This window comes from Sceloporus undulatus, chromosome 6 (genome assembly GCF_019175285.1).
Source record: "Sceloporus undulatus isolate JIND9_A2432 ecotype Alabama chromosome 6, SceUnd_v1.1, whole genome shotgun sequence".
Classification (NCBI taxonomy): Eukaryota; Metazoa; Chordata; class Lepidosauria; order Squamata; family Phrynosomatidae; genus Sceloporus; species Sceloporus undulatus.
The window spans coordinates 15,888,099-15,905,758 of NC_056527.1; the positions used below are offsets into that span (position 1 = coordinate 15,888,099).

Below are 17,660 nucleotides of genomic sequence, written 5' to 3' on the forward strand. Positions count from 1 at the left end.
CTATGCCTGCAGGTGAGTGATGGGATGTATATGTTCCCATAGCCAGATGCAATCTGATTAAATCACTTGCTCAACTACCAAAGGATTTCAGCAGACCTTTGTGGAGAATTTCTGATCACTGGCCAAGCTGACTAGGGCTGATGGGAGATAAAGGAGCTCAACAGGCCAGCATAAAGAGCTGGCTTGGAGGCAGAGTGGGGGCATGGCGAGCACACACTGGTCACCCTGACACCACCCCTACAACACCCCCACACTGCCCGCTTGACCAGATGGCAAGCAGCATCATGCCGACTTGTCGGTGCAGTGTTTACACATGCTTCACTGAAGAAGCGGTGAAAAACCACTGCTGTGGCAGCTAGGGTTCCCTTTCCACAGTGCAAAAAGTAGGTACTTTTTGCAGCTTCTTTTTGTGCCACAGAAAGGCCAGATGGGGGCTGCAGCATGTTGTTGCCGAGGCCCTGATCTGGCGAGGAAAAGGGCAGCTGCAGGGGCGGTCTGTCAAGCTCCTAAGTCCAAAACATCCATTATACTTCTTTTTCAGTTATATTGTGTGTGAGCAAGCCATGATGTATACTTGCACTTGCCTCCTCTCTTTCATTGACTGTGAGATTAACCTTTCAGAAACTAACTAGCCAAAGAATAAAGTGTCACTGAATACAAATGGCCTTGTTTGCAAACCAGGGCTGGTAATCGTGCAACCTTTCAGACCTTGTAAGACTGCAAGTCCTGGCCAGCACAGGCAATATTGTGAAATACTAGGTGCATTCCAGTTACATCTGGAGTTCAGCATGATGTGAGCCCATTCTAAATCAATGAGTTGGATCCAGTCTCGGTTAGGGCTGCCAGGTCAGGACTATGCTAAACCCTGAATTTTCAAGGACACACCCTGAGGCCTAGGGGTGACCCCTTGTGATTATGTTACAGAAGATGAGCCCTGGTAATGTCATTTGTCCAAAACACATTGCATAAATAATCCAGTTTGTGACTGTTTTAACTGTCACAGCTCAATGTGACAAAATAAATGTCTCATATTTTGCCACGGGACAGGCCACCCAAAAAGGGCGGCCTGCCGGTGCCTGTTTTTCCACCAGAGGGAAGCCACAGCTGCCAAACCATGCGGCTTCCTGCCGGTGGAAAAAGAACACATGAAAAGTGGGTTCTTCTCAAGCTGCAGCGGCGGCGTAACAAGTGCACCACTGGTGCACTCGTCACATAAGCGTTGACTCTGGAGACCAGAGTTTGAATCATGGCTTGGCCATCTAAACCCACTGGGTGATGTTGGACAACTTATTCTCTTAGTGTCAGAGGGTGGCAATGGCTAACCTCTGAAGAAATTTGCCAAGAAAACCCTGTGGTAGCTTTGCCTTAGGGTCTTCATAAGCTGGAATATTTATATTTATACAAGGTGTCGAGACATCCTCCTTTTCCAGGACCTGTCCTACCTTCTGCCCAGGAGTAATTCCAAAAATTTCCTCCATTTTGAGCAGGACTAAGCCGCATGAATTTATATTTATGAAGGGTGACCAGATGTCACCCTTCGCCAGGACACGTCCTGACATTTCAGCCTTTGGTCCTGGAGGAATGTCAAAAAGGTCCCTCATTTTGAGCAGGACTAGGAAGCATAAATTGAAAGGGTTATGAGTGACAGCCTAAAAAAAAAGGGAGTGATGATATCACTGCTCCTCAAACACTACATTTTGGCAGAAATGGGCTGTGGCATTCATCTGCTTCCCTTGAAAATGCTTTCAAAGATTGTGGGAGTGGAGTGAAGCTCAGTGGGAGCAGAAAGGAGGGGCCCTAGAATTTAAAAAAATTAAAATTACAATTTCAAATTTAAAAAATTAAAATTTTGAATTTTAATATTTAAAAAACAAATTTAATTTTTAAAAAATTCTTTAAATTCTTTTTAAAAACATCAAATTTTAACCAAATCTCCACTATGCATACGTAAATACATTTAGCTTATGCATACGACATTGTAATTTGAAGTTATAATTTTAATTTTGCTGGTTGTTTGTGTCACATCTATTAGCATTACACTCATCCTTCCACATTTGTGGCTTTGACTTTTGCGGATCTGATTATTCACGGATTTTATTAATATGTTCTCTCTAGGAATATCGAGGTCCTCCAGTGCAGCAGCCCTGTGGTCAACTTTAACCAAGAGCCGCACTGAAGGACCTAGAGATTCCTAAAGAAAACACTCCGCTAGGCATTTGTGGCTCCTCCAGGGCAATTCTATGGTCAATGACTGGCAGATGTTGACCACAGAGTTGCACTGGAGGTCCTAGTGATTCCTAAAGAGGTATTCTCTCAGGTAAAAACAAAGTGTTTTTGTTATTTGCAGTTTTTCCATATTCACAGGGATCCTGTGCCCAGAGTGCCCTTAACCCCAGTGAATGTGAAGGAAGGGACGAGTGTACATTCAGTGGTATATGGGAATTAGGATTTATGAGTAACATTAGTGCAAAAAACATGTAAGAATAGCCATGTTAGCCATATAGCAAATCCAATAACATCCAAACAATGATACCCTTATTGGGACAACCAAAATGCACAATTACATGTTGCAAGCTTATGAAGTCACAGTGGCTTCTACATCAGGCAAACAGGAGGGGGAAAAACAATGAAGATGTTAGTCATAGGCCTGCATTTTCTGTTTCTGGTCTTAGTTCAGATGGTAGGAAGGGCTATCTGCAGGCTGGTGCCTCTCCCTTTGGCCTTGCCCTCACAGGAAGATTTTCAAAGTCAAGGAAATGTAGTGTCCCTTTGCAATTCAAAGATGTTTCCTTGGAACCCAGCATGTCTCTTTCCTTTGTGAAGCCACGGGCTCCTATTTAGGTGGAGGACACTGAATTTCTCAAGAAGTCTTCATGTTTTGCATCAGCAAAACTTTTAGGTGGCGTAGATGTAAAGCATGCCAATCAGTCCCAGCATTAGGAAAAGAAAATGTGTTACCTTTGTATTTGAATTGCAAATGGACACTAAATTTCCTTGACTTTGAAAATCTACCAGTGACCGCATGGCCAAAGGGGGAGGTGTGGTGGCTTAGTGGTTAAGACACCAATTCTGATGATTGGAAGATCAGAAGGTTGTCAATTCAAGGCCCAGGTGCCGCATGATGGAGTGAGCTCCTGTGACTCCTCCCAGCTTCTGCCAACCTAGCAGTTCAAAAGGATGCAAATGCAAGTAGATAAATAGGTGCCACTTCTCAGTGGGAAGGTAACAGCGTTGGGGCAGTCATACTGGCCACATGGCCACCAGAGCAGTCCTCGAACAACACTGGCTCTTTGGTTTAGAAATGGAGATGAGCACCGTCTCCTACAGTCAGTTATGACTAGACATTCATGTCAAGGGACTACCTTTACCTTACCATGGGAACTAACAGAAAATGCGGGCCTGTGACTAACAGCTTCAATAGTTTTTTTGTGGGGGTTTTGGACTGTGTGGCCATGTTCTAGAAAAGTTTATTCCTGGCGTTTTGCCAGCATCTGAAGCTGTGGCTATCTTCAGAGAAGATAGGTACCACTTCTGAGGGTGAAGGTAACAGTGTTCGGGGCAGTCATGCTGGCCACCAGAGCAGTCCTTGGACAACGCTGCCAAAGAAGACACCAGCCACAGCTGCTGGTGAAACCTCAGGAATGAACTCTTCTAGAACATGGCCACACAGCCCAGAAATCCCACCCAAAACCCCCCATTGGATGCTGGCTATGAAAGCCTTCGACTTCAGCATCTTCCATTTCCCCCTCCCTCCTGTTGGCCGGAGGAGGAAGAAGCCACCATGACTTGGAAAGCTTGCAACATGTCCTTGTTGCGGGTTCGAAAGCTTGCGACGTGCAGTTAGGCATTTTGGCTGGCCCCATAAAGGTATTGCAGTTTGGATGTCATTGGATTAGTGGCCAAAAAGGTATGGCTAAGTATTTTGCATGGAGGGAAATGGGAGGAGGAGGAGGAGGAGGTCAATGGGGAGGGTGAGACCAGCCCTGGTACTAGTGCCACCCTTGGCTTGGCCCTTCCTCTCTCAGCCAAGCGTCTCCTCCTCCCTCAGCCTAACCCAGGTTTGGGAGAGCCCCTCCTCCTCCTCCTCCTCCTCCCTGGCCCTGTCCTCCCATTGGCCCTCCCTCCCTGCCCATCAAAGGGAGAGGAGGGACCAGGGCTTCTCTGCGTAGGGCTGTCACAAGTCAGGAGCAGAGGAGGAGGAGGAAGCAACCCCGGCAGCAGCAGCATCCTCCTCCCGCGCAGCATCTCTCTCTCGGGCGCCTTCCTTCCTTCCTTTCTCTTTCGCTCCAGACACCAGCAAAGTCTTCTACTCGGTGCGCATCCAGAGCGTCCGCGTGCAGACCTCGCCTGGCCCGGCTCAGGAGGACGCGGTCCAAGGGGCTCCGTCGCGCTCGCCTTCGCCTCGGGAAGGAGCCCCGGCCCCGGCTCAGTCTCCTCCTCCACCTCCTCCTCCGCAGCCTCAGGCGCCTTCCTTCTCCTCCTCCTCCTCTCCCTCGGCCCCGGCTGGAAGGGCTCCAGCCTCCTCCGCGCCCGCTGCCTCCTCGCCGGCCCAGAGGACCTCCTCCTCCTCCTCGCCTTCTTCCTCCTCCAGCAACATGCCGGACAAGAAGCTCTTCGAGAACCTCTCCGGAGGAGGGAAAGCCATCGGGGTCTTGACCAGCGGAGGGGACGCCCAAGGTGGGTTCTTCTTCTTCTGGGGAGGATGATGGGCTTTGCAGTCTTTTCCGACTTGCCTTTTTTTGTTTCGCCTCCTGGGGCTGAGAGAGTGTGACTTGGCCGGGATTCGAACCCTGGTCTCCCCTCCCAGGGCCTCCTAGTCCTAACCTTTCTAAGGATGGTGTGCCTTCAAGTCCTTTCTGACTTATCATGGGATTTTCTTGGCAACGTGGGGTGTGCCTTTGCCATCCTTTTGGGGCTGAGACAGTGTGACTTAGCCAAGGTCACCCCCAATGGGTTTCCCTGTCCCACCTGGGATTCGAACCCAGAGTCCTAATCCAAACCGCTCAAACCCCGCTAGAGGTAGAGGAACAGACAAATGGGTTTTGAAACCATCTTTCCACCTCTTGGGATGAGGGACCTCAAAGGGCCTGGCTGAGAAGCAACAGGGCCGGACTCTCCCGCCAAGTCACTGGCTGCATCTTCACTGCAGAAATAATCCACTTTGACAGCGCTTGAACTGCCACAGCTCCAGGCTATGGGACCTTGGGATTTGTAGCTTGATGGGGCACCTGACAGAGAAGGCTAAAGAGCTCTGACCCAGCCGCCCTGATCTTGGGAAGGGCGGGATATAAATAAAAATTTTATTTATTTATTGATAGCCGTGGCAGCAAAAGTGGCATCAAACTGGGTTACTTCTGCAGTGCAAGTGAGACCCAAGAAGGAGAAATAGTCCCCAAAACTACAAACCTTGGCGTTCCGCAGCATGGAGCTGGGACACTTGTAGGCGGTGTGTCAAGCTGGGTGATCCCTGCAGGGCACATGAGGCCAGAGAAGGCTAAACAGCTCTCTGAACTCCAAATCCCAGAATCCTATAGCATGGAGCTCAGGGCAGTGAAAGTGGCATCAAGCTGGGTTATGGCATGCAGCCTTGGTGATTTGAAGCAGTGTCAAACTGAGTTATTTCTGCAGGTCACATGGGGCCAGAGGTAGCTTTATGGCTCACATCTCTCCTGGAATTCCAGAATGTGGAGCCATGGCAATTTCAAGTGGTGTCAAACTGGGTTATTTCTGCAGGCCAGATCAGGCCAGAGATAGCTCAATGGCTCACAGCTCCCCTGGAATTCCACAGATGTGGAGCCCTGGCAGTTTCAGGCAGGGTCAAAAACTGGGTTATTTCTGCTGTGCAGCTGCAATTAGTGTAGACCTATGGGATGGTTGTGTGGATGGCTCTTGGATGGCACCCAACATGGATGGGCCAAGGAGGCCAGGGGCTGTTCTAGGATGCTCCATGTGCCCACCTGGGTACCTCTGAGGGGAGGCGGATTTGGTGCTTAAGGCGATTGCAGCTGGCACCACTAAACTGAGATCAACTTGAGCAAGAGGAAAGGGAGGCCAGCGGCAACGTGCCCAGCCTGGGGTTCCACTGGCTGAGCCTGGCAACGTGCTGGGCGTGCGGGAAGCCCAGGCAAGGCTCCCACTCCCTTCCTCCTCCTCCTCCCTTTCCATTCCCCATCTTGTGACTGGCCTCCCAGAGAGGATGGAGCATCATCACCCGCCTGCCAAAGACCCTGGTTTTTTGTTTGTTTGTTTGTTTGTTTATTCAGGAGTAGAGTGACCAGCCATCCTCCATTTCTAGGACCTGCCCTCCATTTCAACCTTCTGTCCAGGAGGAATGTCAACATGTCCTCCATCCAGAGCATGACTAAGAAGCATGAATTTATATTGATACAGGGTGACCAGACGTCCTCCTTTTCAAGGACATGCCCTCCATGTTAACCCTCTGTCCAGGAGGAATTCCAAAAGGTCCTCCATTTTGAGCCAGCCTAAGAAGCACGGGTGTACATTTATAGGAGTGTTTCCAGCTTCAATTTTGTAAGGTCCTGTTCAGGAGAGGTTTGCCATGGCCTTCCCCTGAGGCTGAGAGAGTATGACTTGCCCAAGGTCACCCTGTGGGTTTCCATGGCTGGGCTGGGAATTGTGCCCTGGTCCCCAGAGTCTTTTAGGCCAACCCTCAAAGCACTCGGCCATGCTGGCTCTCACCTGCCCTCTTTCCCTTCATTTTATGACCCCACTTTAAAGGCCTCCAAGGGCTCTCCAAAGCACCCTGATGTGGCCTGAGGCGGCTACCCATAAACTACATATCCCTGATGCATCTCACGTAGAGAAGCAGCCCAGGTGCAGGTGGGGGATCTGGGCCAAAGCAAAGGTTCTTCTGTGTACAGTTTAACCATTTTGGGTTCTTTTGGATCAACCACCTCCTTTTGGTTCAGCTTTGCTGTCCTTTTAGATGCCCCCACAGGTGCACTGAGCCATCCAAGGTGGAAACACCTAGATCAAAAACACACTGCAGAAACAGTGAGGCCACTTTAACTGCCCTGGCTCAGTGCTAGGGAGCCATGGGAATTGTAGTTTATTGTGGCACTAAGGCTCTCTGACAAGAGAAAGCTCAGTGGCTCACAAAACTAGTTTCCAGATTTCCTTGGCACTCGTTTGTTGTGGCACAAGAGCTCTCTGATAGAGAAGGTGCAATGTCACAAACAAACAAACTACAGTTCCCAGAATTCCGTAGCATCCAGCCAGGGCAGTTAAAGCGGTCACAAACCGGATTATCTGTACAGTGTGTTTTAGGTCCAAAACACGCTGCAGAAATAATCCAGTTTGAGACCGCTTCAACTGCCCTGGCTCAGTGCTGGGGAATTCTGGGAACTGCTTTTCTGTGAGACCTTTAGCCTTTGTCGGAGAGCTCTGGTGTCACAGTGAACTACAATTCCCAGGATTCCCTAGCACGGAGCCAGGGCAGTTAAAGCGGTTTCAACCTGGATTATTTCTGCAGTGTGTTTTGGAATTTAGCATCCTCCCCCCGCTCTTTCGTCTTGGCTCCAAAAACACACTGCAAAAAATTATCCACTAACTGCCCTGGCTCAGTGCTAGGGAATCCTGGGAATCGAGGTCGAGCGAGGACGCGTGGGAATGGGGGCAGGGTTGCCAAAGGCTGCATCCGCACTGGGGATATAACTCGGGTTGATCCCGCTTTAAGGGTCGAAGCGCCATGCTCTGGAATTCTGGGCATGGTCGTTTGTTGGGGGAACTCCGGTCCCGATCATGCCCAGAATTCCAGAGCATGGCGCTTCGACCCTTAAACGGTCAACCCGGTTATTCCTCCATGTGGATGCAAAGAGCCAGGTGCAGATCATCGGATGCCCTTCTCCTGGGAAATGCTTCCCTGGGGTGCCTTGTGCCCCCCCCCCGGAGTAACTCCCGTGTAAGCCTGGCCCGGGGCTCCTCCTCCCGTGTCTACGTGACGCTCGGCGAGTCGCTGCGGATTCCGGCTCCCGACGTCACGATGCTTGGAAGCAGCAGCATCAGCGCAGCGCATCCTCTCTGGGCGCCTTTTAGGGAGGAGGAGGAGGCAAAGGAAAGGGGGAGGCATCCACCCTTCCCGGGATTAAGGCTTCATTGGCAGCCGGTGTCGAAGGCTCCCAGCCTCCCGTGGTTGGACTCATCCTCAGAGATGGTCTCTGAGAGTGTGCAAAGGGCTGTTTGTTCACCAGCATGGGTTGTGTGGATGCCTCCTGGCACCTTCTGCCCAGGAGGAATGTCAAAAGCGTCCTCCATTTTGAGCAGGTCTAATAAGCAAGACACGGTGGCCAGGAGCCCTCCTTTTCCAGGACCTGCCCTCCCATTTCAGCCTTCTGCCCAGGAAGAATGCCAAAAGATCCCCCATTTTTGAGCAGAGACATGACTAGACGTCCTCCTTTTGCAGGACATGTCTTCCCTTTCAACTTTCTGCCCAGGAAGAATGCCTAAAGGTCCTCCATTTGGAGCAAAAGCCATTTCAGCCTTCTGCCCAGGAGGAATTTCAGATTGTCCTCCATTCTGAGCGTGACCAAGAAGCATGGCTTTATATTTATACAGGATGGCCAGGTGTCCTCCTTTTCCAGGACCCGCCTTCCCTTTCAGGCTTCTGTCCAAGAGGAATGCCAAAAGGCCCTCTATCTGGAGCAGAAGCATGAATTGATATGTATACAGGATAGCCAGTTTGCAGTCTCTTGTCTTCCTTTGTGGTTATAATGTCTGGTGACCCTGGTCTCAGAGAGTGTGCCAAGTGCTGTTAGGTCGCTAGCGTGAGTTGATGGGATCAGTGTGTGTGTATTGTGTGCCTTCAAGTCATTTCCAGCTTAGGGTGACTCAAGGGCAAGATTTGTTTAGAAGGGGTTTTCCATTGCCTTCTCCTGAGCCTGAGAAAGTGTGACTTGCCCAAGGCCACCCAGCGGGTTTCCATGGCTGAGCAGGCAGATGAACCCTGGTCTCCAAAGTTGTAGGTCCTTTGTACAGGCGAAGGAAGAGTGGGTCTCTGAGAGTATGTGAAGCGCTATTAACTCACTGTTGTAAAATCTTAGGAGCAGAGGAAAGGTGTGAAGGCCCTGCATATTAAGCTGAATTTATACTGAGCTTACTGGAGCTTCCTTCTAAGTACATACAGTATATCTGTCTCTGTCTCTCTGTGTATATATGTGTGTTTCTGTGTGTATGTATGTTTAAGCTCAAAATGCTAAGCATTTTCCCCTTCCTTCTCCCTTTCATAAATCACTATGTCAATTGGAGAATGTGATTAGACCATAGCCAAAATATTCCATACATTTGGAATAATGTATTAAGTTCTAGTTTGTGGTTGTTTTGTGCCTTCAAGTCATTTTTGAGGAGGCATCTTTGATAGGAGGCAATCCTATCACAGGACTGTCTTGGCAAGATTTGTTCAGAGGAGGTTTGCCATTGCCTTCCCCTGAGAAAAAGTATGCAAAGTCTGAGAGTATGCAAAGTCTGACGTTAGCTCACTGTTGGGAGATTTTAGGATCTGAGGCAAGGTGCAAAGGCCCTGCATTTTAAGCTGAATTGTTATGTATTTCTAGCTGAACACACTGGAGCTTCTTTCTAAGTCCAGGTTGAATCTCCCTTATCCAGAATTCAGAAATATTCTAAAATCCAAAACTTTATTTTTTAATGCGTGGCTGAGATAGTCACCTGGTGGGTTTCCATGGTTGAGTGGGGATTTGAACCCAGGTCTCCCAGAGTCCTAGTCCAACACTCAAATCACAACACCACACTGGCTCTTGAAGATATCCATCATAATACTAGACCCTAATACACTACTAAAACTAAATGTTGGGAGGAAATGCAGATAGGAGACAATAAGAAGTACTTTGCACCATAGTTAAAATTCAGTTTACAGCATTGGGACACAACCATAAAAGGGGTTTCCCAGACAGATTTGTGGTGAACTGCGAGCCATATCTTTTCTATCCAGTCAATTTTAAATCATGATTTTTTAAAATCTGTATATGAACTCCTGTGAGTGTATTTTACTGATTTTATAGTATTGTCTTACAACTGTGGATTTACATATTTTTAATTGTGCTTTGTATTTTAATGTGCTGCACTGTACCTTGACCCTAGAGGTGGGAAAGAAATAAAATTTACTACTACTACTACTACTAGTAGTAGTAGTCCTGATGACGATATACTCACTCCACAGAAGTAGAAATGTTACTCAGTCACAGTAAAACAAAACAAAAATTGTTCTGTGACACCTTAAAGGCTAACACTTTTTTCATCTATAGCAGGGCTTTTCATGAATGACAGTGGGGCATAGTCCATGAAAACTGTTGCAGTAATACATTTATTAATCTTTAAGGTGCCACAAGACACCGTCAGCATCTGAGCCCATATGCTTTTGTGTACAGGTTTCTAGGGAACATGAGTGGGAAGATGATACTGCAGGCATCCGGTTGATCTTTGGTTGGCTACTATGTGAACAGAATGCCAAACTACTTAGACCTTTGGTCTGATGCCACACACTGCTTCTTAGCCTGTAAAACTTTCTTCTGTATAAGTAGAACCACTGCGGGAATCCTGTCCCCCCCCCACACCACACACACACACAAAATAACTCCGAGGGCCCTGGCACTCCTCTCTCTGCATGACTGAGGCTTATATAATCAAGGCAAGAGCATCTGAACCATAGGAAAGAAGGGGAGGGAAACGGGGACTTTTATTTTAATTGTTTTTCCCTTTGGGTCCTCCATTTAAATATCTTTTGAAATAAACTCAGATGCGGAAAGGGCCAGGCCACAACTGGCATGTGAATCGCTTAGGAGGAAAAAAGAGGAAGTTTGCACTGTACACATGGTGAGAACTTGAATTTGGACTTCAGCCCATCTCTTGTTTTCTTACGGATTGGGGGAGAGAGAGGCTGCATCTGCACTGCTGAAATAATCGAAGTTGTCGCCACTTTGACTTCCATGGTTAAGTGCTATGTAATTCTGGGAACTGTAGTTTGTTGTGGCACCAGTTTCCCAGAATTCCATAGCATTCAGACATGGTAGTTAAAGGGGCATCTGACTGGATGCATTCCAAAGACTTTGCTTTTAAGACCTGAATGTTTCTTTTGTCTGCATTGAGATTATGAGGATCTCCCTGGGGAAAGAGAGGCATATAACCTGCCCTGATAGAAAAATAAATAAATAAAAGTGAAATATGTAACAAGTTTGGAATTAAAGACTGGCAGCGGGAATAAGCGTGCTGTGTTTTTGCCCATGAGTCATAATCTTTCAAGGTCATTGAGACAAGGTGGGGCAAGTCGGAGGACAAGTTGCAAGCGCTGGAAGTTGCAGAGACAAGGGGAGGAAAAAGAAGTGAACCAGGCAGCTCTTTTGGACCCACCAGTTTTCCAGAATTTCTGCACACTTTACTCACGTTTGCCCCCAACTTTGGTTTTGTTCAGATTAAAAAGCCATTTGGTCTGGGGTTTGTTTTAGTGTTATTCACAGAGGAGAGAAAATGGAAGTAATAGGCACAATACATTCTAGCTAGTCTGGGCATTTTAGTGGAGTTTCAAATTCAGGAAGTGTTACAGCTAGTTTTCATTTCACATGTAACAGTTGCACATTTATTATTTAAGCTTTTCCTTATTCTCTTGTATGTGGGAAATGGGATTTGAAATTTATATTTATGAAGAAAACTTCATGATAGGTTTACTTTCAGGTCAACCATAAGTCAAAAACGACTTGAAGGCACACAACACACACATATGTATGTATGTACACATCTTCTAGCTAGCCAAATTCAGTATACACAGATAGTTGTACACTCTATATTTTTATTATTATTATAAGACCATAGGGAGTAAAGTTGCAATCCTAAATAAAATTACTTAACAGTCCTTTATTTTGGGGCTAAGGCTATTTCTGTGCTGGAAACCTGCCATGGACTAGTAGCCATTAGATCATGGACTGACTGACACCAGTCCACTATACTACACTGGTTCTCACTCACTCCTGTTAGTCCATCATTATGGACTGTATAATAAAATACTACAGAGGAGGCATAATTTTCTTTATAATCTGCAGATCATTAAAATATTCTCATATCCATTGATCATTCTCATACTGTATTGTTGTTGTGTATCTGCAAGTTGTTTCTGACTTATGACAGCCCTATCATGGGGTTTTCTTGGCATGATGAGTTCAGCAAGTACTAGTCTTTGCCTTCCTCTGAGGCTGAAAGTGAGTGATTTGCCTAAGTTCACCCAGGTGGTTTCCATAGTTGATTCCAACCCTGATCTCCAGAATTGTAGTCCAACATGCAAGCCACTATACCACACTGGCTTTAATACTGTATGTCCACTGGCTTATGGCAGAGTAGCCAACAGTAATGTCTCTTTTATGCCACTCTTCTGCAATTCTGGTAACAATAGTACATCCCTAATCCATAAATCTGAAATGCTCCAAAATCCAAAACTCTTTGAGTGCCAACATGATGTAACAGGTGGAAAATTTCACACCTGGCCTCATGTGATGGTGACACATGTTGTAGCCCTTATATATGAAATGACATAGGGCAGCAGCAGAGGTGGTGGTAATCCTGTATTCTTTTGACTCCTCTGACTCCAGGCAGTGGCTGTGGTATTCCTGCTTGTTCATTTGCCAGGCAGAAAAGCAGGTTGCTAGCAGGCTCCCTGGAGGTGAGGAAGATCAAAGAATGCCTGGTAGCAAGGGCTTGCTGCCATCTTTGTTGCTGCCTTGCGATTGGGCCGGTTACACTAGATCTCCTGTATCTCCACCACTGTGAAGTATTAGTGCATTTTTAGTCTGTGGTTGGTTAATTCCAATATTTTATATTATTGAAAATGTGGTGTAAAGATATTGTTGAAAATCCTAAAAAGGCCTTTGTCACATGGGTGGCTGTGATACTGACACATCTGCTTTCTGCTAGTTCAGTGTATACAAACTGTTTTATGCACCAAATAATTTTTAAAATATTGCATAAAATTACCTTCTGGCTATGTGCATAATAAGGTGGTTATGAAACATAAATGAATTTCTGTTTAGACCTGGTCCCATGTCATGTAGATGCAAATATTCCAAAATCTGAAATCTGGTCCCAAGCGTTTTGGATAAGGGATACTCAATCTACATCAAGAAACAGACAGATTAATCCTTGACTCACTGGCAGTCATGAGCCTGTGATTATGGCTTTCCAAATCTTCACAATGAGGGCCTTGAATATTTTACATAGAAACTTTAAAGTTCTCAGCCTCCGTAACTTTTAACTCATATGTTTTGTTAGAATGCCAAGCAGTCTGGTGGTGGACTTTTCTGTGAGAAAATAAATTGCTTTAGTTAACTTTGGTGTTTTTAATCTGTACACAGCCAATTTAAAAATCTTTATTCCTAACCATGGTGTGGAGCATGTGGCCCTCTAGATGTTTAGAATTGCAGCTCCTGTTGGCCCTTGCCAAGGATTATCAGAGTTGCCATCCAAAAACATGTGGAGAGCCACTGTTGCCTATCCCTCCCCTTCCAAGTTCTTTCCTACTTTTGTTGATTTTCAGCATACAGGAGTGCTTTTTCTGCTTCATCTCTATTCATTGTTTCCTTCTCCCCACTGTGCTGTTTCATGCAGCTTGGAGATTTTTGGAGTGCTGTCCACAATACTACTGAATAATACAATATTCAGTATTGCTCTGTCTTTGGCTGACATCCTACATGGCACAGTGTAGAATGTTTCTGCATGCAGAATTGTGCTAAAGCTAACCATTTAACACTCCCAGACATAGCACTGGGCTGCTGCAGCCCACCCCACCATTCAGTGGATGGTGGAGAGTGTGTGGAGGAGAAAATTGTAAAAGCAACTGACTGTGTCCCTGTAGCTAGATGCAAAATTGCTACATTATCTGGTGAGACCTCAGGAGAACTCTGTTGGATTTCACTGGATGATGTAATTCTAGGTATGCTTTGTCCACTGAAAGGAGGAAGAGAATACCAACCTTCATAACAACTGGGAAAAACATATAGGTAGAAGGTGGACTTACACCCATAAATGACATTAACAGAATGCCAACCATGGTGTGTTAACCTTTTCTCTAGGATCTATAGTACTGTAGTCATGATAAGCTGGTCTCCCAGTTGTATTGGACTTCAATCTCCCAGAAAACCCATGCAGCATAGCTGATAATAAGGAAGTTTGTAGTCTAAAACATCCAGGGAGTCAAAGATAAACCCTGTACCTATTCTAATACAGTTAGCATTACAGTTCACCACACAATGACTTGGAATACAACCCTGGACTCTATCTTAGATAACAGCCTAGAATGGAAAGATGAAGATGCAGGTGAATGTGGTCTTTTAGCTTGAATACCATTTTCATATGGACCTGATTTCATATGACGCAGTGGTAGATTGTGGGACTAGTTTTCTGATTCCTGCCTGTGTGCTTTACCCATAAATGCAAAATCAAATTGATCTGCATGTAACTAGCTTGTGTACAAACTTTCTGTGAATTTGTTGTCAAAACAGAAACTTTTGAAGGTGAATAAAAGCAAACAATTCACCCTTTTAAAATGACACCATTTGTCTGAGGTGAGCATGGGTAAAACTCAAGTGTGCAGGCCCCATCTGAGTGCATAGATATCTGTACTGAAACACCATTGAAATTAATGGCATATAGGTATGCCTCACTCTTTGGGGTTATGCTGTATGTCTTCCATCCTCTTCTGAACTGTCAGGTGTTGCCAGTTATATTTGCAGATGAAAAGGATTCAATATTGAAACAAATTAGATTATTGTGCTGTATTCTTGTAGCATTGAGAGATCGCTTTCTCCTTGAAAGCTGTTGCCACAATTTGTTATGCATAGCTTCACTGCACAGAGCTTTAGTGGCTGAGTACTATTGAGGGTTGAGTACATCCATTTTTTTATGGAATGAGAGCATAATTACATTTTTGTAGATAGAATCTGAATTTCTATTATGACTGCAAATAAGAAAATGACATAAATCTTGACTTTGCATTGTTTTTCACTTGCCTGTGTGTGTGTGGGGGGGGGGGGGCGGATTGCAAAGATCCCATTCCTCTTTAAACTTTTTCTGTCCATTTGTCTTCATGTGGGGAGGAGGGGATGTGGACCCAGCCCAGCCCCCCAATTTTTTTGCCCAACAATCCTTTAGACCTGGGATTTCAAAATTCTGGTACTCCAGGTGTTTTGGACTTCAGCTTCCAGAATTCCTGACTGTTGGTTAAGTTGGCTGGGGCATCTAGGAGCTGAAGTCAAAAAAACCCTTTAGAGTAGAAGTTTGGGAACCACTGTTTTTGATCCTCTGGCATTTAAGCAGAAAGTCTGAAAATACTTACAAAGTTCCTGTGAATAGGAACCCTGATGAGGAAGGTGTTCAGGCTCAGTCGCCAGAGTCATGGGGTGCTCTCCCACAACCTGAGGCAGAAAGTGGAGTAACTCTCTCCACTTCTTATGTGTTTGGCATCTGAGATGTAGAAATATATACTGTAATAAATTTGTAAAATTGTTACACAATCTAAAACTAGCATTATAGTCTACATTTAAAAAAATCTGTCACTATAAAGTATAAATCACAGAAGAAATAAATTCGGCTGAATCTTCAGAAGATGGGGAGGGGGAACATATGGCTTCAGTTTATAGCCAAACCAGACACGTTTCAACATAAGTCTTCCTCAGTGGCAAATCTGTCCTCAAATTCTTCAAATTCAACAATAACAAAATACATTTATACATAGTAGATCTGTACTAGCACCTCCCTTTCACTCACCACAGCTTCAGGCTGACCTCAGGCTCAGATTGTGTAACAATTTTACAATCACACATACACACACGCGCGCGCTGTGGTAGGTTTGCCTTAGGGTCACCATAAGTTGGAAATGAAGGAAGACAACAAATATATCTCCTAACTTTTATTAGTCATCTTTTCCTCTTATAAGTTAAGTTACACATTCCCCTTTTTGTCTTTCTTGACATCTGAGATGTAGCCACTTGCCCATTCCTTTCACATGAAGGTTGAAGGGACGCACCTCCCTCTCCTAGTCATAGAGGGAACCATTGACTCCCCTCTGCTAGCTTGACATAACACTGTCTACTTCTTGAATGGTTAGTTCTGAGGGATCCTCAAAGCCAAGGCACTATGGGAGAGGCATTTTTTCCTGCTCACCTGTTCCTTTGTGCCTTAGCTGTGATGACTCCTTAGAATCACCACAAGGGTCATTCAGTCCAACCCCCTGCCATGCAGGAACTCACAATCAAAGCATCCGCAACAAATGGCCATCCAGCATCTGTTTAAAGACTTCCAAGGAGGGAGACCCCACTACATTCCGAGGGAGTGTGTTCCACTGTCAAACAGCCCTTACTGTCAGGAGGTTCCTCCTAATGTTGAGGTGGGATTTCTTTTCCTGTAGCTTGCATCCATTGTTCTGTGTTCTAGTCTCTGGAGCATCAGAAAACAATCTTGCTCCCTCCTCAATATGACATCCCTTCAAATAGTTAAACAGGGATAATATATCACCTCTTAACCTTCTCTTTCCCAGACTTAACATTCCCAGCCCCCTAAGGTGTTCCTCATAAAACAAGGTTTCCAGACCTTTTACCATTTGGGTTGCCCTCCTCTGGACACGCTCCAGCACATCAACATCCTTTTTGAACTGTGGTGCCCAGAACTGGACACAGTATTCCAGGTGAGGCCTGACCAAAGCAGAATAAAGTATCATTATTACCTCCCTTGATCAGTTCGAAAGCAATACTGGGGAATATATTGGCGAGATGAAATGAGTAGAGTAATCTTGTATGAAGACATGGATTGGTGGCTGGAAACATCAGTAGGAGTGTTTCTGTTAGGAGGTGATAATACACAGCACCATTTTGTTGCAGATTCCACTTGTACCTCTGAATGAATATTGAGTAAAGAGAGTAAGAAAAGGCTATCACCTTCACAGCTTAATTGTGAGCTACTAGAGACACATGGTTGGCTGTTGTTGGAAAGAGAGTGGTAGACCAAAAGGGATCTTTGGTATGCCCCATCCCTGGTGTGATTTATTTCTTCTGTAGGTACTTGGCTGAGTACTAGCACAGGAGGTAAGTCCTGAGCTTGGTGATCAATAGCAGAAAAATTGTTGGAGGCATTAGACAAACAAATTACATTAAAATACAATACCAGTACTAGAGAGAACTTCAGAATCTAACCAGATACTTATTTTAGCTGATAGGAAGGGTGAACTGCAATTCCAAGGAGCAGCTAACATGTGTTAACAAAGTGGGTCTGCAGAAAAAGTAATCCCAGAAAACCAGGAATTCCCCTCTTTTTATATGATTTAGGCTAAAGCTTGTTATAAAAAGCACTGAGAGACAAATGTGATAAGCTGAGGACATGACTGTGAAAGGCATATTTTGGATTCCATTTGAAAGACATAAATTAAGCAGCTTTAATAATGATTTATGGGATCATCATAGCTCCAGGATGTCTAATGGTATTTTATTGGCTGTAGACAGTTTTTTTGATTCAAGTAGTTTAATTGTTTGGTTCACATTCAATCAATAAGTTCTGGGTGCTTTTATTGGTGAATTGTTTCTGCAGCGCAATTTTGAGTCATGCTGTTGTATTATGCAATACGGAGCAATGGCTCTCATTTTCACTTTGCCATGCAT

At 45.4% G+C, this 17,660-nt stretch overlaps 1 protein-coding gene across 1 annotated transcript in view; it reads left to right on the forward strand.

Annotated features, from left to right (window-relative positions):
* The first annotated feature begins 4,204 nt into the window (after nucleotides 1-4,204).
* LOC121934496 (phosphofructokinase, platelet) overlaps nucleotides 4,205-17,660 on the forward strand; it is a 73,338-nt gene continuing 59,882 nt past the window's right edge. The window contains 1 exon segment of the mRNA XM_042475058.1: nucleotides 4,205-4,677. Coding sequence (XP_042330992.1) covers nucleotides 4,596-4,677 — 82 coding nt within the window. The 5' untranslated portion in view covers nucleotides 4,205-4,595.